Source organism: Sorex araneus, chromosome 10, assembly GCF_027595985.1.
Source record: "Sorex araneus isolate mSorAra2 chromosome 10, mSorAra2.pri, whole genome shotgun sequence".
NCBI lineage: Eukaryota > Metazoa > Chordata > Mammalia > Eulipotyphla > Soricidae > Sorex > Sorex araneus.
Genome location: NC_073311.1, coordinates 46,272,267 through 46,288,336, shown reverse-complemented (window position 1 = coordinate 46,288,336; position 16,070 = coordinate 46,272,267). Strand labels below are relative to the sequence as shown.

At 43.4% G+C, this 16,070-nt stretch overlaps 1 protein-coding gene across 1 annotated transcript in view; it reads left to right on the top strand.

Moving 5' to 3' along the window:
* The first annotated feature begins 9,302 nt into the window (after window positions 1–9,302).
* ALDH1L2 (aldehyde dehydrogenase 1 family member L2) overlaps window positions 9,303–16,070 on the top strand; it is a 60,248-nt gene continuing 53,480 nt past the window's right edge. The window contains exon 1 of the mRNA XM_055118280.1: window positions 9,303–9,438. Coding sequence (XP_054974255.1) covers window positions 9,391–9,438 — 48 coding nt within the window. The 5' untranslated portion in view covers window positions 9,303–9,390. The remainder of the gene's footprint in view (window positions 9,439–16,070) is intronic.

Below are 16,070 nucleotides of genomic sequence, written 5' to 3'. Positions count from 1 at the left end.
GTGTGACCCAAAAAGAAAAAAAAAAAAGAACGATCCCTCAGCTTGGGTGTTGGGATACTGTATGACTAAAATCTAATCCTGAACAGCTTTGTAAGGAGCTATCTCACAGTGATTCAATACAAAAGTTTGGGGCCACATCTATTGGTGCTCTGGGCTTCCTGTTGGCTCTGTGCTCGGAGATGCCAGGGACCAAAGCTCAGGCACGTGCAGTGCCAGGTGAGCACCTCACCCGCGGTACGAGTTGTACTTGCTCCTCTCCCTTTGCTTTTTTGGGGTATTGTTTGTGAGAAAAATATTTTCATAACTTCTAAATATTATACTTCACTGTCACTGTCATCCATCCCGTTGCTCATCGATCTGTTCGAGCAGGCACCAGTAACATCTCTCATTGAGAGACTTATTGTTACTGTTTTTGGCATATCCAATACGCACGGGTAGCTTGCCAGGTTCTGCCGTGAAGGCTCGATACTCTCAGTAGCTTGCCGGGCTCTCCGAGAGGGGCGGAGGAATCGAACACGGGTCAGCCGAGTGAAAGGGGAATGCTCACCGCTGTGCTATTGCTCCAGCCCAAATATTATACTTATATGTATTATAAGTATAATATTATAATTATATATAGAAATGCATTGCGATATAGGTATATCACGTAACTATGTTTTGCAATAGAGTTAATGTTTATGGTTTGGATGTATAAAGTCACTGCATGCCATCACCATCTAAATGCCAAGACTGTCCAAAGAGCCCAAGACCCTCCACTACCGCCCCCAAGTCACTTCTAGCCCACCACTTCCTTCTTACAGACCCCTCCCAGCAATGCTGAGGAATCTCAGTTCTGTAAAATTCAAGAGTTTGTCATCTCTCCATACTGTCTGTCCCCTTATTTTTCTCTTTAGTGAGATCGTTGGGTAATTGTCCTCTGAACATTCAAACGATGTTAGTTATACACTCCAACACTGAACACATTGCTCAGTGCATATAAAACGATTGCGTATGGCGCATATGCTGCCTGAGTCCATGTGCTGCTTGTGCCCACGTGGCCGAGCACATGTGGTGCCAGAGCACATGTGTCGCCCGAATCTCCCCCCTTGAGATGTGTACTTTCATGCTTTCGTGTCCAGTGCTAGGATGTGTGTAGAGCTCTCTCCACCCTTGGAGAAGCCCGCGTTCTCGCTTGAGCGTGTTACTCTTACTATTCTCTCTCCCACTTATCCCTTCCTCCTTTTCTCAGAAACCTCTAAATAAATAAAATCTGTTTACTTCACAAAAAAAAAAAGATTATGTATATTAAAGGAACAAACCCAAATTTGTCTGTGTTTTCACTTGCTTAGTAATAGTAACTTTGCAGGAAAGGTATTTTTCTCTAGTTTTCCACCAGATGGCACTGTACCTTAAAAAATGAACAAGTATTTAAAAATTGGTCTAATAAAATGATCTTTTAAATTGTATATTTCTCCAGTACTATTTTTGTTTTGTTTCATTTGGGGGCTACATCTGGTGGTGCTAAGGGCTTGCTGCTGGCTCTGCACTCAAGAATCACTGGTGGGAAGAGCACAACAGAAAATAAATTATCTAGCATCTGCCCCTGGCAGGCAGGCTTGAATGGTGGTAGGAAAATTCAGACTAATGGTGGTGAGAAGGTGTAATGGTGGTGGGACTGGTGTTGAAATATTGATTATAATTAATTAATGTGAACAACCTCGTGAAAATAAGATTTTAAAAAAGAAATAAATACATGCTTAAATAGAAAAAAAAAAAGAAAATCCTCAGAACAACAATAAAAAAATAAAGTCTCAAAGGACTTAAAAAAAATCACTGGTGGAGGACTTGAAGGACCACCTGTGGTGCCAAGAATTGAAACCAGGTTAGCCCTATGCTAGGCCAGTGCCCTCGCTGCTGGACTACCTGTACAGTCCCCATCGTCAGCTATTTAATTAGGACTTCCTCTGCTTTAAAAATCACAGTGGTTCGGGGCTGGAGCACAGCAGGTAGGGCGTTTGCCTTGCATGTGGCCGACCCCGGTTCGATTCCCAGCATCCCATATGGTCCCCTGAGCACTACCAGGGATAATTCCTGAATGCAGAGCCAGGAGTAACCCCTGTGCAGAGCCAAATGTGACCCAAAAAGCAAAAAAAAAATAAAAAAATATAAAAATAAAATAAAAATCACAGTGGTTCAAGCCTTTCAAATAGCCCAGATCTTGGAAGAGAAATTATTTAAAATATTTTGACCAGGGTCTAGCGCCTTAACTCAATGAGTTGCATGTGTGCTTAATATGTGGGAGATCCAGTTCCGAAGAAGGCATGACATAGTAGCCGGAGCACAGCAATGCCAGGTATGGCCACCAAACAAAACAAGACAAAAATACAATTAAAGAAAAAAGAACCAGGGATAACAAAGTAGAATAATCAGGCTTGGCATCACAAGCAAGGCAATGGAAAAAATAATTAAGAATATCCTCAAGCACAAAAGCCCTGATTCAGATAGTTTCATCAGTGAGTTTTATCAAATCTTCAAACAAGACTTACTACCTTTACTCATCAAGCTCTTCCAAAATATTGAGAAAAAAATAACAACCCAAGGGATAGAGATACTGTTAAAAGAAAATTGTCTGACGGATTTCCCTGATAAACATTGTTGCAAAAACACTCGACAATATATTAGCAAACTGAATCCAAGGCATATCAAAGAGATACCATGATCAAGTAGGTTTTATTCCAGGGATACAAGGATGGTTCAATATTCACAAATCAATTAATGTAATACATCACATCAATAAAACAAAAGATATAATAATAGCAGTTGATGCCGAGAAAGCTTTCAAAAAGATCCAAAATCCATTCACGAAAAAAATCAATAAAATAGGTGTGGAAGGAAATTTCAACATAGTAATGACCATCTGTAACAAATCTACAGCCAATATCATTCTCACTGGTGAAAAACTGAAGGCATTTGCTCTGAGATCAGGCACAAGACAAGGATGTCCACTCTCTCAACTATCGTTCAATATAGTATTAGAAGTTCAGCAACAGCAATCAGCAAGACAAAAAAAAATCAAAGAAATTCAAATTGGAAAGAAAAAAGTCAATTTACCACTATCTGAAAAAGATTTGATTAAAAATAATATATATGTATATATATAGAAAGAGAGAGACAGAGAGAGCTGAGAACCTAATGAGTCTACTGAAAAGCTTCTAAAAACAATAAACCAATATAGCAAAGTAGTCGGTTATAAAGTCAAGATACAAAAATATGTAGTATTCCTATATGCAAATAACAAACAAGCAGAGAAAGAGACCAAGTAGTCTACTCCATTCAAAATGGTGTTCAAAAACATCAAATACTTATGAATCAAAAAATATAAAATATCTATATCAGGAAAACTATAAAATACTTAAGAAAGAGATAGAAGACTTAAGGAGGTGAGAAATATCCCACGTTCTTGGATTAGAAAAATTAATGTCAAAATGATCTGAATCTAAATTATTACATAGATTCAATGCAAACCCAATACAAATCATGATTACATTCTTCAGGAACCCAAAACTTTCAATAACAAGGTTTGTATCAAATCATAAAACACCGTAAATAGATAAAGCCATGCTGAGAAGCAAGAAATTGGGGAGTATCTCATCACCTAACTTGAAACTATGCTATAAAGCTGTAGTGATCAGAACAGCATGGTACAGAGCATAGCCTAAACAATGGGTGACAATTAAATATCCAAAGACAAAGCCTCATTTTTATGCACAATTAATTTTCTACCAAGCAGCTAAGCATATGCAGTGGAATAATGATAGCCTCTTCAATAAATAGTGTTGGAAAAAGTGGATGGCCACAAATAAAAAATAATAAAACTGGATCCATACCTCATACCTTTCACAAAAGTCAATACAGATACGTTGAGATCAGATCAGAATCCATTACAAAAATTGAAGAAAATATAGACAGAAAGCTCTAATATTTGGACTCAACAGTGTTCTTAATGATACAGGTCTATTAGCAAAGGCAACAGAACAAAAAAAATTTAAATGGGACTTTATCAAACTAAAAATTTTTGCATGGTTAATGGAACATGGAATAGAACTAAAGACACCCAACTGAATGAGGAAAAAAAAGATATCCCCACTCAACACATCAAATAAAAGAGTAATACTCAAGATAGATAACGCATTCACAAGGAGCAACAAAGAGAAATCCACAAACCCTATAAAAAATTGGGGAGAGGAACAGACACTTCTCTGAAGAAGACAGATGGCAAATGGACACATGAAAAATTTCTCATCATCACGTATCATCAGGGAACTTCAAATCAAGATGATAATGAGATATCATCTCACATCAGTATGAATGGCATACATCAAGATAACTGGAGACCATTTATGTTGGCGGGAATGTATTGCAAAAGGAATTCTCATCCACTGCTGGTGGGAATGTAGCCCGGTTCAACCACTATGGAAAACAGTATGGAGATTTCTCAGAGAAGTAAAAATACAGCTACCACGTGACCCTGCAATTACATTTCTTTTTTTTTTGGGGGGGGTCACACCCGGCGATGCACAGGGGTTACTCCTGGCTCTGCACTCAGGAATTACCCCTGGTGTTGCTCAGGGGACCATATGGGATGCTGGGATTAGAACCCGGGTCGGCCGCATGCAAAGCAAACGCCCTACCCGCTGTGCTATCGCTCCAGCCCCTCAATTACATTTCTTGATCTCTATCCCCAGAATTCTCAAAAAATATTATTCAGAAGGACATGTGCATACCTCTACTCATTGCAGCACTCAGCACGATAGTTAAGATATGGAATCCACCTAGGTGACCAACAACAGATGAATGGATAATGAAAATATGGTACATGCGAACAATGGAATATTATGCATCTGCAAGAACAAAATCATTCAATTTGCTGCACCTGACATGGAACTTACCATGTTAAGTGAAGTAAGCTAGAAGGATGACAAACACTGGATGACTTTACTTAGCTATGGCATGAAGAAGAGGAAGAGGAAGAGAGAATGCATGGTCTCAAAGGGGGGTTGCCCAGATTACATTTAACCCTTGATCACAGAAATGAAAAGGACAGGGAAGAAAGAAACTGATGCAGAGGAGGGGGGAGCCATGTTAAGAAGAGACAGATTGTAGAGAACAGGACCTTAAGCATATTGATGCTGTAGAGATGTGGTATGGTACATGCACGCATATATGTGAGATATATATATGTATATATATATGTATATATATATATGAGGCAAGAATAATACAAGTATGAGATCCAACCTACAACAACTAAACTTTAAAATGTGCCTGTCAAGGGGGCAGGCAGGGGGCAGGGGGGACCCTGGGACAATGGTTGAGAAAAGTTGCCAAGACAATCGATCACCTTAACCCTATACTATGTCTCTGGCTCCTTTCAATATACTTTAAGTACATAAAGCATGCTTAGAGTTATTTCAAGCCAATTATTTTAATGGGTTTAAACATTTAACTTGTATTTGGAGATCTTATTTAGCCTTTCATGCTGTTTGCTTTTTCATCTACAGGCTCTTCTCGGTGATTACTTTCCTTATGCCTAAAAAACATCCCATTCCCCAAGCTCCTCACACCTATGAAGGGATTTCCTCTTATTATTTGCATATTTCACTCACTTGTTATTGTTTTAAGGACAGTGAGGGCTATGTTTAATAAATTCATTCAAGTATTTGCATTTTTGGGGAGTCTTCATTCCTTCCTGCTTCCATGTGTATAATTATCCTTCTATCTCAAAAAAATGTGCTTTAATAGTCTCTTTATTGTATATTGCTGCTAACAAACTCTCTCAATTTTTTTCTGAAAATAAATATTTCATCTCCAATTTTGTTGCTGGATATAGGAACCCAGACTGGCAGGCATTTTTTTTTTGGGGGGGGTCTAACTCTAACTGAATCTAGTCTTACATTCAGTTATCAAAGAATTACACTAATGGTTCATACTGAAAGAAAATCTTAGACATGATGAATATTTTATTGTATGTGAGTAAACAAACATAGCCTCTATGTTTTCATTTTTATTTGTTTTTGGGCCATACTCAGCCATAGTCAGGGCTTACTCCTGGCTCTGAGCTCCAATTCCTGCAGGGCTTGGCCTCTATGTTATTGCTTCGGCTCCATTCTCTGCATTTTCTAAAGTTAGAAATTGTACTGTATAACCCTTGAACCCCTAGTAGAAAAAATACACTCCTAGATCACTTCTCCTTGTTTACAAAATTCAGAATAGATAAAATTATTAACAATATTTGGATGTTTAAAAGAAGCAAAAAATCACAAAGCAAAGTCAAGGGAAATGGACTAAAACCGAGTCAGTTTCCAAGGCAAAACCTCAGATGTTTACAACTCCTCAATCTTTGCACTTCTTCTCTCTCCTTTTTTTATCTTTTTCTCTTGTGGGTATGAGGCTTAGGCTATACCTAGTGGTGTTCAAGGCTCTTCCTAGCTCTGTGCTCAGGTATGATCCCTAGCAGTTCTTAGCGGACCATGTGTGGCGGTGGTGATTTGAACCAGAGTCGGATTTGGACCAAGTCACATGCACGTCATCCTTTTTATCTTGTTAAGCATATTCATTCATTTCTTCCTTCAACTCTGCTTACTGCTGGATAGTGTAAACCTTGATAAATCAGACAGCCTGAAAGGAGTCTCCAGCAGAGCTGGCAGGTACACAGATACCATAATAAATTGAGATGCCCTAAGAAATGCACAAACAAAAGTTCTTGCCAGTTCAGAGGACTGCTAATTCACCCCAACTACTTGGAAGGAGTAAGTTCTCAAGGGAGGAAAGAATCAAGCAAAAAATGCCTTCCTGGGGCAGCGTTTGAGCTGTACCTTCAAGGAAAGAAGGAATTTGATCAGGTTCAGATGACACCAATTGACAGGACTCAACCTTTGCTAGCAAGTGAATCCCAGCTTGGCAAAACACAATGGAAAACAAGTAGAAGAAAGCATTTTTTATCATTCTATTAGCAAATTATTGATAATAAGCTATGGGGGGTAGCTTGAGGGGTGGTTGGGAAATTTGGAGATAATGATGGAGCGAAGGTATAATGGTGGTGGGATTGGTGTTGGAATATTGTATGCCTATACCAATCATCATGAACAACTTTATAAAGCACAGTGTGTACATAAAGTGTAGGGGGAAAATTTACACAAGTAGCTCTTACCTCTTTCATACAAACTCCATAATATATTAGCAAAGAATTTCTCTAAAGGTTTTATTAATGATAGGTAGCACTGTTATCCCATTGTTCATTGATTTGCTCGAGCGAGTGGGCACCAGTATAGTCTCCATTGTGAGGCTTGTTGTTACTGTTTTTGGCATATCAAATACGCCACAGGTAGCTTGCCAGGCTCTGCCATGAATGATAGGTAAGACATGATTATTACCAAAATGCGATCCAAGTATCCAAATAAAATTTAATGCAATATACTTTAGATTCCATTCTTGAAAATTTATGTAAATGAGAATGGGAATTTTATTATATTGTATTAAATGGTTTTAATTTTCTTATTTACATAAGCTAAAATCATAGAGTAACCAAAAATTCGGCTCTGATTGATTTACTATCTGATCATTCTATTTGCCATTTCTTTAAGCTTTGTTAGAATAAGCAATAAAAAGTAAATTTACTAAGTGCCTAAGGGGGCGGGTTAGGGTTGAGAAGGTATTTGGGGACAGTGGTGGAGGGAAGGTCACACTGGTGGTGTTGGAACACAAAATGCTGGAAACAACTGTATATGAACAATTTTGTAAACCACAGTGTTGTCAATAAAGACTTAAGAAAGAGTATAAAGCCCAAAAGGGGGGGGAGAGAAAGAGAGAGAGAGAGAGAGAGAGAGAGAGAGAGAGAGAGAGAGAGAGAGAGAGAGAGAGAGAGAGAGAGAGGGAGAGAGAGAGTCTGCCATAGAGGCAGGCTGGGAGTGAGTGAGTGGGGGCAGGGAGGGAAATTTGGGACTGGTGCTGGGAAATGTAACTGGTGCGTGAAACAATGAGTGGAGGGCTGGGTGTTGGAACAGTATGACTGAAACCCAATCATGAACAACTTTGTAAGGGTCTATCTCACAGTGACTCGGTAAAAAAGTCTGGAAAACCATTAAAAACAATTTTCATAAAGTGGTCTTAAAAAAAAAGAGTACATGGCAAATTGCAGGCCTGTTTGCGTGTCTGGTTAAAGAGTTCTGTTTGTGATGGCGCTAAAGCCTGTGTGAGCTACACTGCTAGAGAGGTGGGAGAGAAGGGCGTCTGCCTAACTGTCTTCATCTGCCTGTCCATACATTCATCCATTTGCATGTCCCACCGTGCATAAGTACTGCCTGGACCACGACTGGAAGGATCCAGGCGCCACTAAGAGCTAAGTTGGGTTACTGTCTTTAAAAAAATATATTGAATCACGATGAGATACAGTTACAAAGCTTTCATGATTGAGTTTCAGTCATACAATGATGAACACCCATTCCTCCACCAGTGCACGTTTTCCCCACCAATGTCCCCAGTATTCCCTCCTGCCATCCCACCCCATCCCACCCCCTGCCTCTGTGGCTGGCACCTTCCTTCTCACTCTCGCTCTACTTTGGGGCATTATGGTTTGCAATACAGATACTGAGAGACATCATGTTTGGTCCTTCGTCTACTTTCAGCACACATCTCCCATCCCGAGTGATCCCTCCGACCATCACTGACTTAGTGATCCCTTCTCTATCCCAGCTGCCTTCTCCCCAGCTCATGAGGCAGGTTTCTAACCGTGGATCAATCCTCCTGGCCCTTGTGTCGACTGTCCTTGGGTGTCAGTCTCATATTATGCTATTTTAAATTCCACAAATGAGTGCAGCTATTCTATGTCTCTGTCCCTCTCTTTCTGATTCATTTCACTTAGCATGACACTTTCCATGTCCATCCACTTATAAGCGAATGTCATGACCTCATTGGGGTCCTGGCTTTTGGGCTTTTGGAGTTTTTTGTTTGTTTGTTTTTGTTTTTGTTTTTGGGTCACACCCGGCAATGCACAAGAGTTACTCCTGGCTCATGTACTCAGGAATCAGTCCTGGAGGTGCTCGGGGGACCATATGGGGTGCTGGGAATCGAACCCGGTTGGCCGCGTGCAAGGCAAACGCCCTACCCGCTGTACTATTGCTCCAGCCCCAAGGGGGTCCTGGCTTTTGGACCGGACTCTGGCCCCCAGACCCAGGCGCGCAGGCCCCGCCCTGTGGCATGCGATTGGCCAACGGAGCTCGGCCAGCTGGAGGGGGCGTGGCCGTGGGCCTGGTCCCGGGACAGGCGGGGACCGGAGCCGGGTGAAGGGGGCTTTGGGGCTGCAGGCACCACCGGCCGAGCTCCCGCCTGACCCGGGGCCGCTCCTTCCCTGGCATGCTGCGGCGGGGCAGCCAGGCGCTCCGGCGCTTCTCCACGGGCCGGGTGAGTCCCGGGCCTCTCCGGGGCCGGTCCAGAGCCCCTCCCCACCCCGGGGGGTCGGGGGTCGGGGGAGTGTCCTTTGCAATTTTGCTGGATACCAAGTCGCACGGGGTTGGGAAAAAGGGGGCGAGCGCGTTGAGGGTCCCGGGCGGGGCTGGAAGGATGCCCTGTCAAAGGGTCCATTGTCTCCAACGCTGAGGGATCTGGCTGCGTGGCAGGGAGAGCGCGGTGACTTGGGGAGGGGGTGCGGGGACAGACTGGAGCCCCTTTCCTTTCTCCTTCCACCGTGAGACCCCCCTCCCAAGCTCCGTGGAGACCTCCTGGTGCAGAATAGGATCCAGACCGCGAGAGGCGGGAGCGCTCCGACCGACCGGGCGTGCGTGCAGGGGCCCTGGCACATAAAGGCACTGGCAGCAGCCCGGCGGCTGCAAGCTCAGGATTCCTGAGCTGCACAGCGGTTTCTCGGGGTTTCCAGACGCCGCCGAAAGCTGCGGCGAGACTGGAACATTTTTCAACTGTAGCGCCAGAAGTCAGCCCCGGCTCGGCCCCACGCCTGGGAGTTGCATCAGCTCCTCCAGCAAAGGGAACAAGAACCGACACGTTGTAAGCGGCGTTGCCTCCTTCAGCACTTCGGGGGCCTCTGGGCTGATGCCAAGCTATTTTAGGGAGAGGGAAAAAAAACCCTAATCCGTGTACTTTCTCTTTATAGGAAGGTCATGCTTGGGTTATAAAATAATTCGCCTTTCCATGCATCTTTCTCTGCCAAAGCCCTATGTGCCTGTGTTCACTTCTGTATCTATCTATATGAATAAATGTCTTTGTTAACCTAGAGAAACAAAACTGGGAGAAAGGGATCCCGAGTAGCATAAAGTTTGCATACGTGGAAACTTACCTTGATCTTGAAGAACAGACTAAACACTGAACGCTCATTACCCTAGGCAGTGAGTGATAGTTACTTCTGGGAGCAGGCATCATTTTAAAACTAAAAAGGACATCGCTTCTCGGTCTTTTGGCTAAGATCAAGTGTAAAAAAGGACAAGAAGATCTGTCTTTACGCCACGTTGGCTGGGTCCTGTCCGTGTTGCTAAGAAGATTCCTTAGCCCTCTCCTGCCACGTGACCCTGGGGCATCTGGTGGGATGGCGCAGAGAGAGAGGTGTGTGTCCGCAGGCTTGGTGTCCTGTGTCAAAGCCTTTCAGGGAACTGTCTCTGTTGTTCAGGAGGACAAAACTGGGAGGAGAGTAGTCCCGAGAAACACCGAGGACGAGCATGAAGTTGTGCATGTAGAAACAGCTTGATCATGGAGAAGAGTCTAAATGTTGAAAACTTGTTACCTTAGGCAAGGAGGGAGTTTTGAAGGGAAAGACTGTGGTTGTGGAGTTGACAAATATTTTTGTAGCACTAGGGGGACATCTAGGTAGAAAATAGCACACACGTGGCATCTACCAGGCAAGGCGAGGGCCAGGAACACAGCCCACATACAAGGCTAGGGACAAGGTCTAAAGGACACTGTCACGGGCTAAGTGAAGGATTGGGGCTCCTTTCCCCTGCTAGGAAGTGGAGAGCTCCTTTTCTGGGTGGCATTCTTTAAGAATTCCTTAAAATGAAGTATCATTGGGCACCTTTCTTTTTAATATAAAGTTTGGCATTTCCCTATCCTATGATCCAGTGCTCCAAGCCTGCAGAAAACCAGGGAAGAAGTGTTCTGTGTCTTGGCGGTGCTGGGAATGACATGACAGCTGGATACCAGAACTCACAGAACTACACTGGAAATTTCCACGTATATACATTGTAGCTTTGACTTTTAAAAAATGCTCTTAAACCACTCAGTACGAGTGAGCTGTGCTAAAACAGTATGAAGAAAGAAACAAAGGATCTCAGAACCTAGCAAATTCCAAGGAGAACATTAGTTCATAATACTTATAGATAAAATTAACTTATTAATTATATCGTGTGTCAATAATTTATTAGGAAAGTAATTCATATTACTTCCCCATAGAATTCTTTTTTTTCCCCTTGCAGGAAATGCTTCTTGTATTAGAGAAATGGACTGGGAGAAGTAGTTAGTGATTTCAGTGGGTGCTATGGTTGGATCTTGAACGAGTGCCTTATACTTAGCAATGCCCACGTCCAGTGCATTGCCTAGCACACTGCTTCTTAGTTTCTTCCCACTGTGGGGGTTTTAAATCCCTCACATTCATTTGATGTTCCGCTGTTCAGCTTCCTATGCCAATGTTTGGGACAAGTCTGGCTAAGGACTCTGGGCTTATAGCCTGTTTCTGCACCTTTGCATTATCTATGTTTCAACTCAAGAGGGTGAAACCTGGGCTGGAGAGATAGCACAGCGGGTAGGGCGTTTGCCTTGCACGCGGCCGACCCGGGTTCAAATCCCAGCATCCCATATGGTCCCCTGAGCACCGCCAGGGGTAATTCCTGAGTGCAGAGCCAGGAGTAACCCCTGTGCAGAGCCAGGTGTGACCCAAAAAGCAAAAAAAAAAAAAAAAAATTGAAAAAAAAAGAGGGTGAAACCTTCCCTACTTTACAGGACCAAGTGCTGCCTGTCAACTCCTTTATACCAGGCCATTGCCTGCTCATTGCTTGCTCTCCTGTTTTGACATCTAAACTGTTTTTAAGATTTTCAACTCCAAGTCATATTTAATTGTGTATTATACACTGAGTGCTTTGCCTACACCCTGAAGAAATATTTCTACTAATAATCGGTAGCAAGAAAAGATAGGTAGCACTTAGTCCGGGCAGTCTACCAGAGATGGCTTTCATATACACTCATTTAATCTTAATAATATATCACTAAGGTAGGTACTATTATTCAGCCCATTTTATGGATAAGGTAACAGACCTCAGTTTTACAGATGCGAAAACTCTGTGGGTCATTGTATGCCTCTTCTTCTTCCCTCAAACAAAACAGCCCTCTGAAGTGTGGGGCTCATTCCTATGTCATAATCTCATAGTCCTCCATTATTGAGGCAGAGGGAACTCTTCCCCACAATCCACCTATCATACTTGCTGTCTTTAAAAATTTTTTAATGAAAGGGACAGGGCTTCCACATAAAGTCACAGGAGCATCACTGGGCAGAATGCTCTACGCTTACCCAGGTGAAATGGTGCTGCTCAGGCCAGCTGAGAGAGGAGACACTTGTGTTAGAGTTTTACTTTGGGTGGCTTTGGGGCCACACTCGGTCATGCTAGCAGGTTACTTCTGCCTCTGTACTCAGGGATCACTCCTGATGGTGCTCCGGGAACCATGTGGGGTGACGGGGATCGAACCAGGTCCAGCCGCATGTAAGGCAGATGCCCTACCCACTGTACTATTGCTCTGCCCCAGGTTTTACTTTTTATTCATTTAGTTAGTTGCTTAGCAGGTCAGTTGTTGGTTAGTTGGTTGGCTAGTTAATTGTTAAGGTAGCTAGTTTGCAGGCTAATTAGTTGGTCAGTAGGTTGGTTAGCTGGTTAGTCACTTGATTAGCTGATTATCTAGCTACTTAGTTGGCTACATAGTTGGCTGGTTAGATGGTAGTTGGATCGTTCATTAAGTGGTTCGATGGTTAGTTGGTTGACTAGTTACTTGAGTAATTGGAGAGTTAACTGGTTATCTGGTTGTACATGTGGCCAGTCATATCATTATCTCATTAACTGGTTATTTGGGTAGTTATCTGTTTAGTTGGTTGGTAACTGATTAGTTGTCAGTTAATCGAACACTTGGTTAGTTATGATGCTGAGGATCAAACTCATGGGCTCATATGAAAGGCCATTGTCCTACTACTGAGCTACATTCTCTGCCCCTGCAATGGGATTTTAAATGATGAGGGAAACTCAGGTCCAGCTCACGAGCACCCAGCTGGGCTTATGGCCATACAGTGGGCCACGGGCAATCCAGCGCTTAGAATCTCCAAACCACCATTGCCACTGAGGAGCTGTTTATCTCAACCTCTCTGTGGTTTAAAACAATGCCTGTCTCCCCAGTCTTTGGCAATCAGTATGAGATGATGTATATAATATAGGGCTGGAGCGATAGCACAGCGGTTGGGCTTTTGCCTTTCACGTGGCCGACCCGTGTTCGATTCTTCTGCCCCTCTCGGAGAGCCCGGCAAGCTACCGAGAGTATGGAGCCCGCACGGCAGAGCCTGGCAAGCTACCTGTGCATATTGGATATGCCAAAAACAGTAACAATAAGTCTCTCAATGAGAGACGTTACTGGTGCCCGCTCGAACAAATCGATGAGCAACGGGATGACAGATGTATATCATATATATAAAACACATCATACCTCCTAGGCTCTCACTGGCATGTTTGCAATATTTCCAAACCTTTTTCCTGATCAAACTCTCTGGAGGAAGAGTCGTTTTGGTGACAAGCAGACACATTCTCCAGACAGCAAGATTCTCAGGTTTGAGGGAGCCTCTGAGCCAAGGTTGTTAGAATGCAACTTCCAGGGCCAGAAGGTTAATGCAGGGTTTAAGGACTTACCCGTGGCTGCAGCAGCGGGAACCCTGGTTTGAATCCCTAGCATTGCTTATAGGGCCCTGGGCACCACCCCCAGGGGGTCAGTCCTGAGCCAGAGCCTGGAATAACCTATGAGCACCACTGAGTGTGTGGCCCAATTTCCCCATCCCTCCCCCTCCAAAGAGAGTAGAAACTCAGGTGGTGTAGACTCTCTGGCCTTGCTAATGGCCTGAGGTGAAGACAAACTTTGTGAGTCAACACCAGCATGCTATTCTATTTTAAGCAGCAACAGTTATTATAGGATTTGAAGATAGAATATTTACAGAACATTCTGCTTTTCTCGTTAGGAGAAAAGATGAAATTGGCACGTATTTTCCATGGAAAAACCATGCTGTGTCACCTAGCTCAGCTCTTAGCTGCCAAGTTAGCTGTTAGACCTGGAAGCTCTAGGTTCTTAGGGCATGGGAATCTGGAGAAGGAATTTTTTTCTTTTTGGGTCACATCCAGTGATGCAGAGGGGTTATTCCTGGCTCTGCACTTAGGAATTACCCATGGCGGTGCTCAGGGGACCATATGGGATGCTGGGAATCAAACCTGGATTGGCTGCGTGCAAGGCAAACGCCCTACCCGCTGTGTTATTGCTCCAGCCCCAGGAGAAGGATTTTTTAAATTAACTTAATTGTTTAATTACCAGCTCAGTTACAGTGAATGCTCTTTAAGTTTGTGCCTAGAAAGGGATGTTTGCAATGCCCTGAATAAAGGAAATTAATTCTCATTATCAAAAGATTTTCATCATGTGATTTTACTAATTTATTAAGATGCTCCAGAAAATCAAAGAGACTCCTAGCCTGAGATGGGAAAAGGAAATTCTGAGTCAGAGCCCAACATGGAGGAATAAAAGGTGAACCCCTTTCAGGGGGCACTGGAGTGAGTCTGAAGCCAGGACAGCAATCCCGGGAAGGGTCCAGTCCTCCCCCACAGGAAGCCTTCCAGCCCATCCGGCTGCTTCTCCATCCTTGTGGGAGTGACCAACAATACCTGTTCCCATCTGCATGGCGAGAGGCTCCACTCCAGGAGGGGTTACAGAATGCATAAGTGCTTGAAGACTCAAATCTTGAATTTCATTGTGCCATTCTTATCCAACTGGTATTTTAAAAAAAAATGAGTGCTGTGGTGATGTTTAGAAGCTCCTCCTGGCTCCGTGCTCAGGAGTGACGGCTTGTGTTGCTTGGGAGACCATTGGTGATGGCAGGGGTTCCCACCCGCCTCCCTGGGACACAAAGTGGGTGCCTTAACCCCCGTGCAAGCACCTTCAATCCAGCCCCCTGAGTGGTGCTTCTACTCTTGGATAAACACTAGGTGTTTGTGCGTCCAGGGGACTCTTCCAGAAAAGAAGGTGGAGGAGCAAGGTGATGGTAATCCTCTCTCGATTATTTTTAAATATAGATGGGGACTTTGGAGTTAGACCTGGATTCAAATCCTAGTTCTTTCCAGCTCTGGCAGTATGACCTAGGGGATATCTTTCACGTTTCTTTTTTACTTTTCAAATTTTGTGGAGATGCTGTGGTTTACAGAACTATTAACATAAATGATGCAGGGATGTGACTCTGCTGTACCTCACCCACAGCCTTCTCACACACAGGCCCTCCCTGCCACCCACTTAGTGAACTCAGTTACACAGGCTGACTCTGAGGTCTGTTCTCATGGGTCATTGTCTGTTTCTTTTCTACGTTTCTTTAGACTCCACCTATGAGAGAGATGCTCCATTTTTTTTGTCCTTCTTTCTTTGACACACTTTACCCAGTAAAATGCCCTCTAGCTCTTTCCAAATTACAGAGAACTTCATGATTTCATCTTTTCTTTTTTTAAAATTATTTTTTATTTTTTAATTAGTGAATCACCATGAGGGTACAGTAACAGAGTTACACATTTTCGTACTTGTGTTTCCCTCATACAATGTTCGAGCACCCATCCCTCCACCAGTGTCCATTCTCCACCACCAGTGAACCCAGTATCCCTCCCACCCCCAACCTCCCAATCCTATCCCCCCCTCCCGCCTCTGTGGCAGGGCATTCCCTTTTCCTTTTGTTCTCTCTCTCCTTTTGGGTGTTGTGGTCTGTAATAAGGGTATTGAGTGACCAATCTATTGAGTTCAATCTATAGTCAACTTTCAGA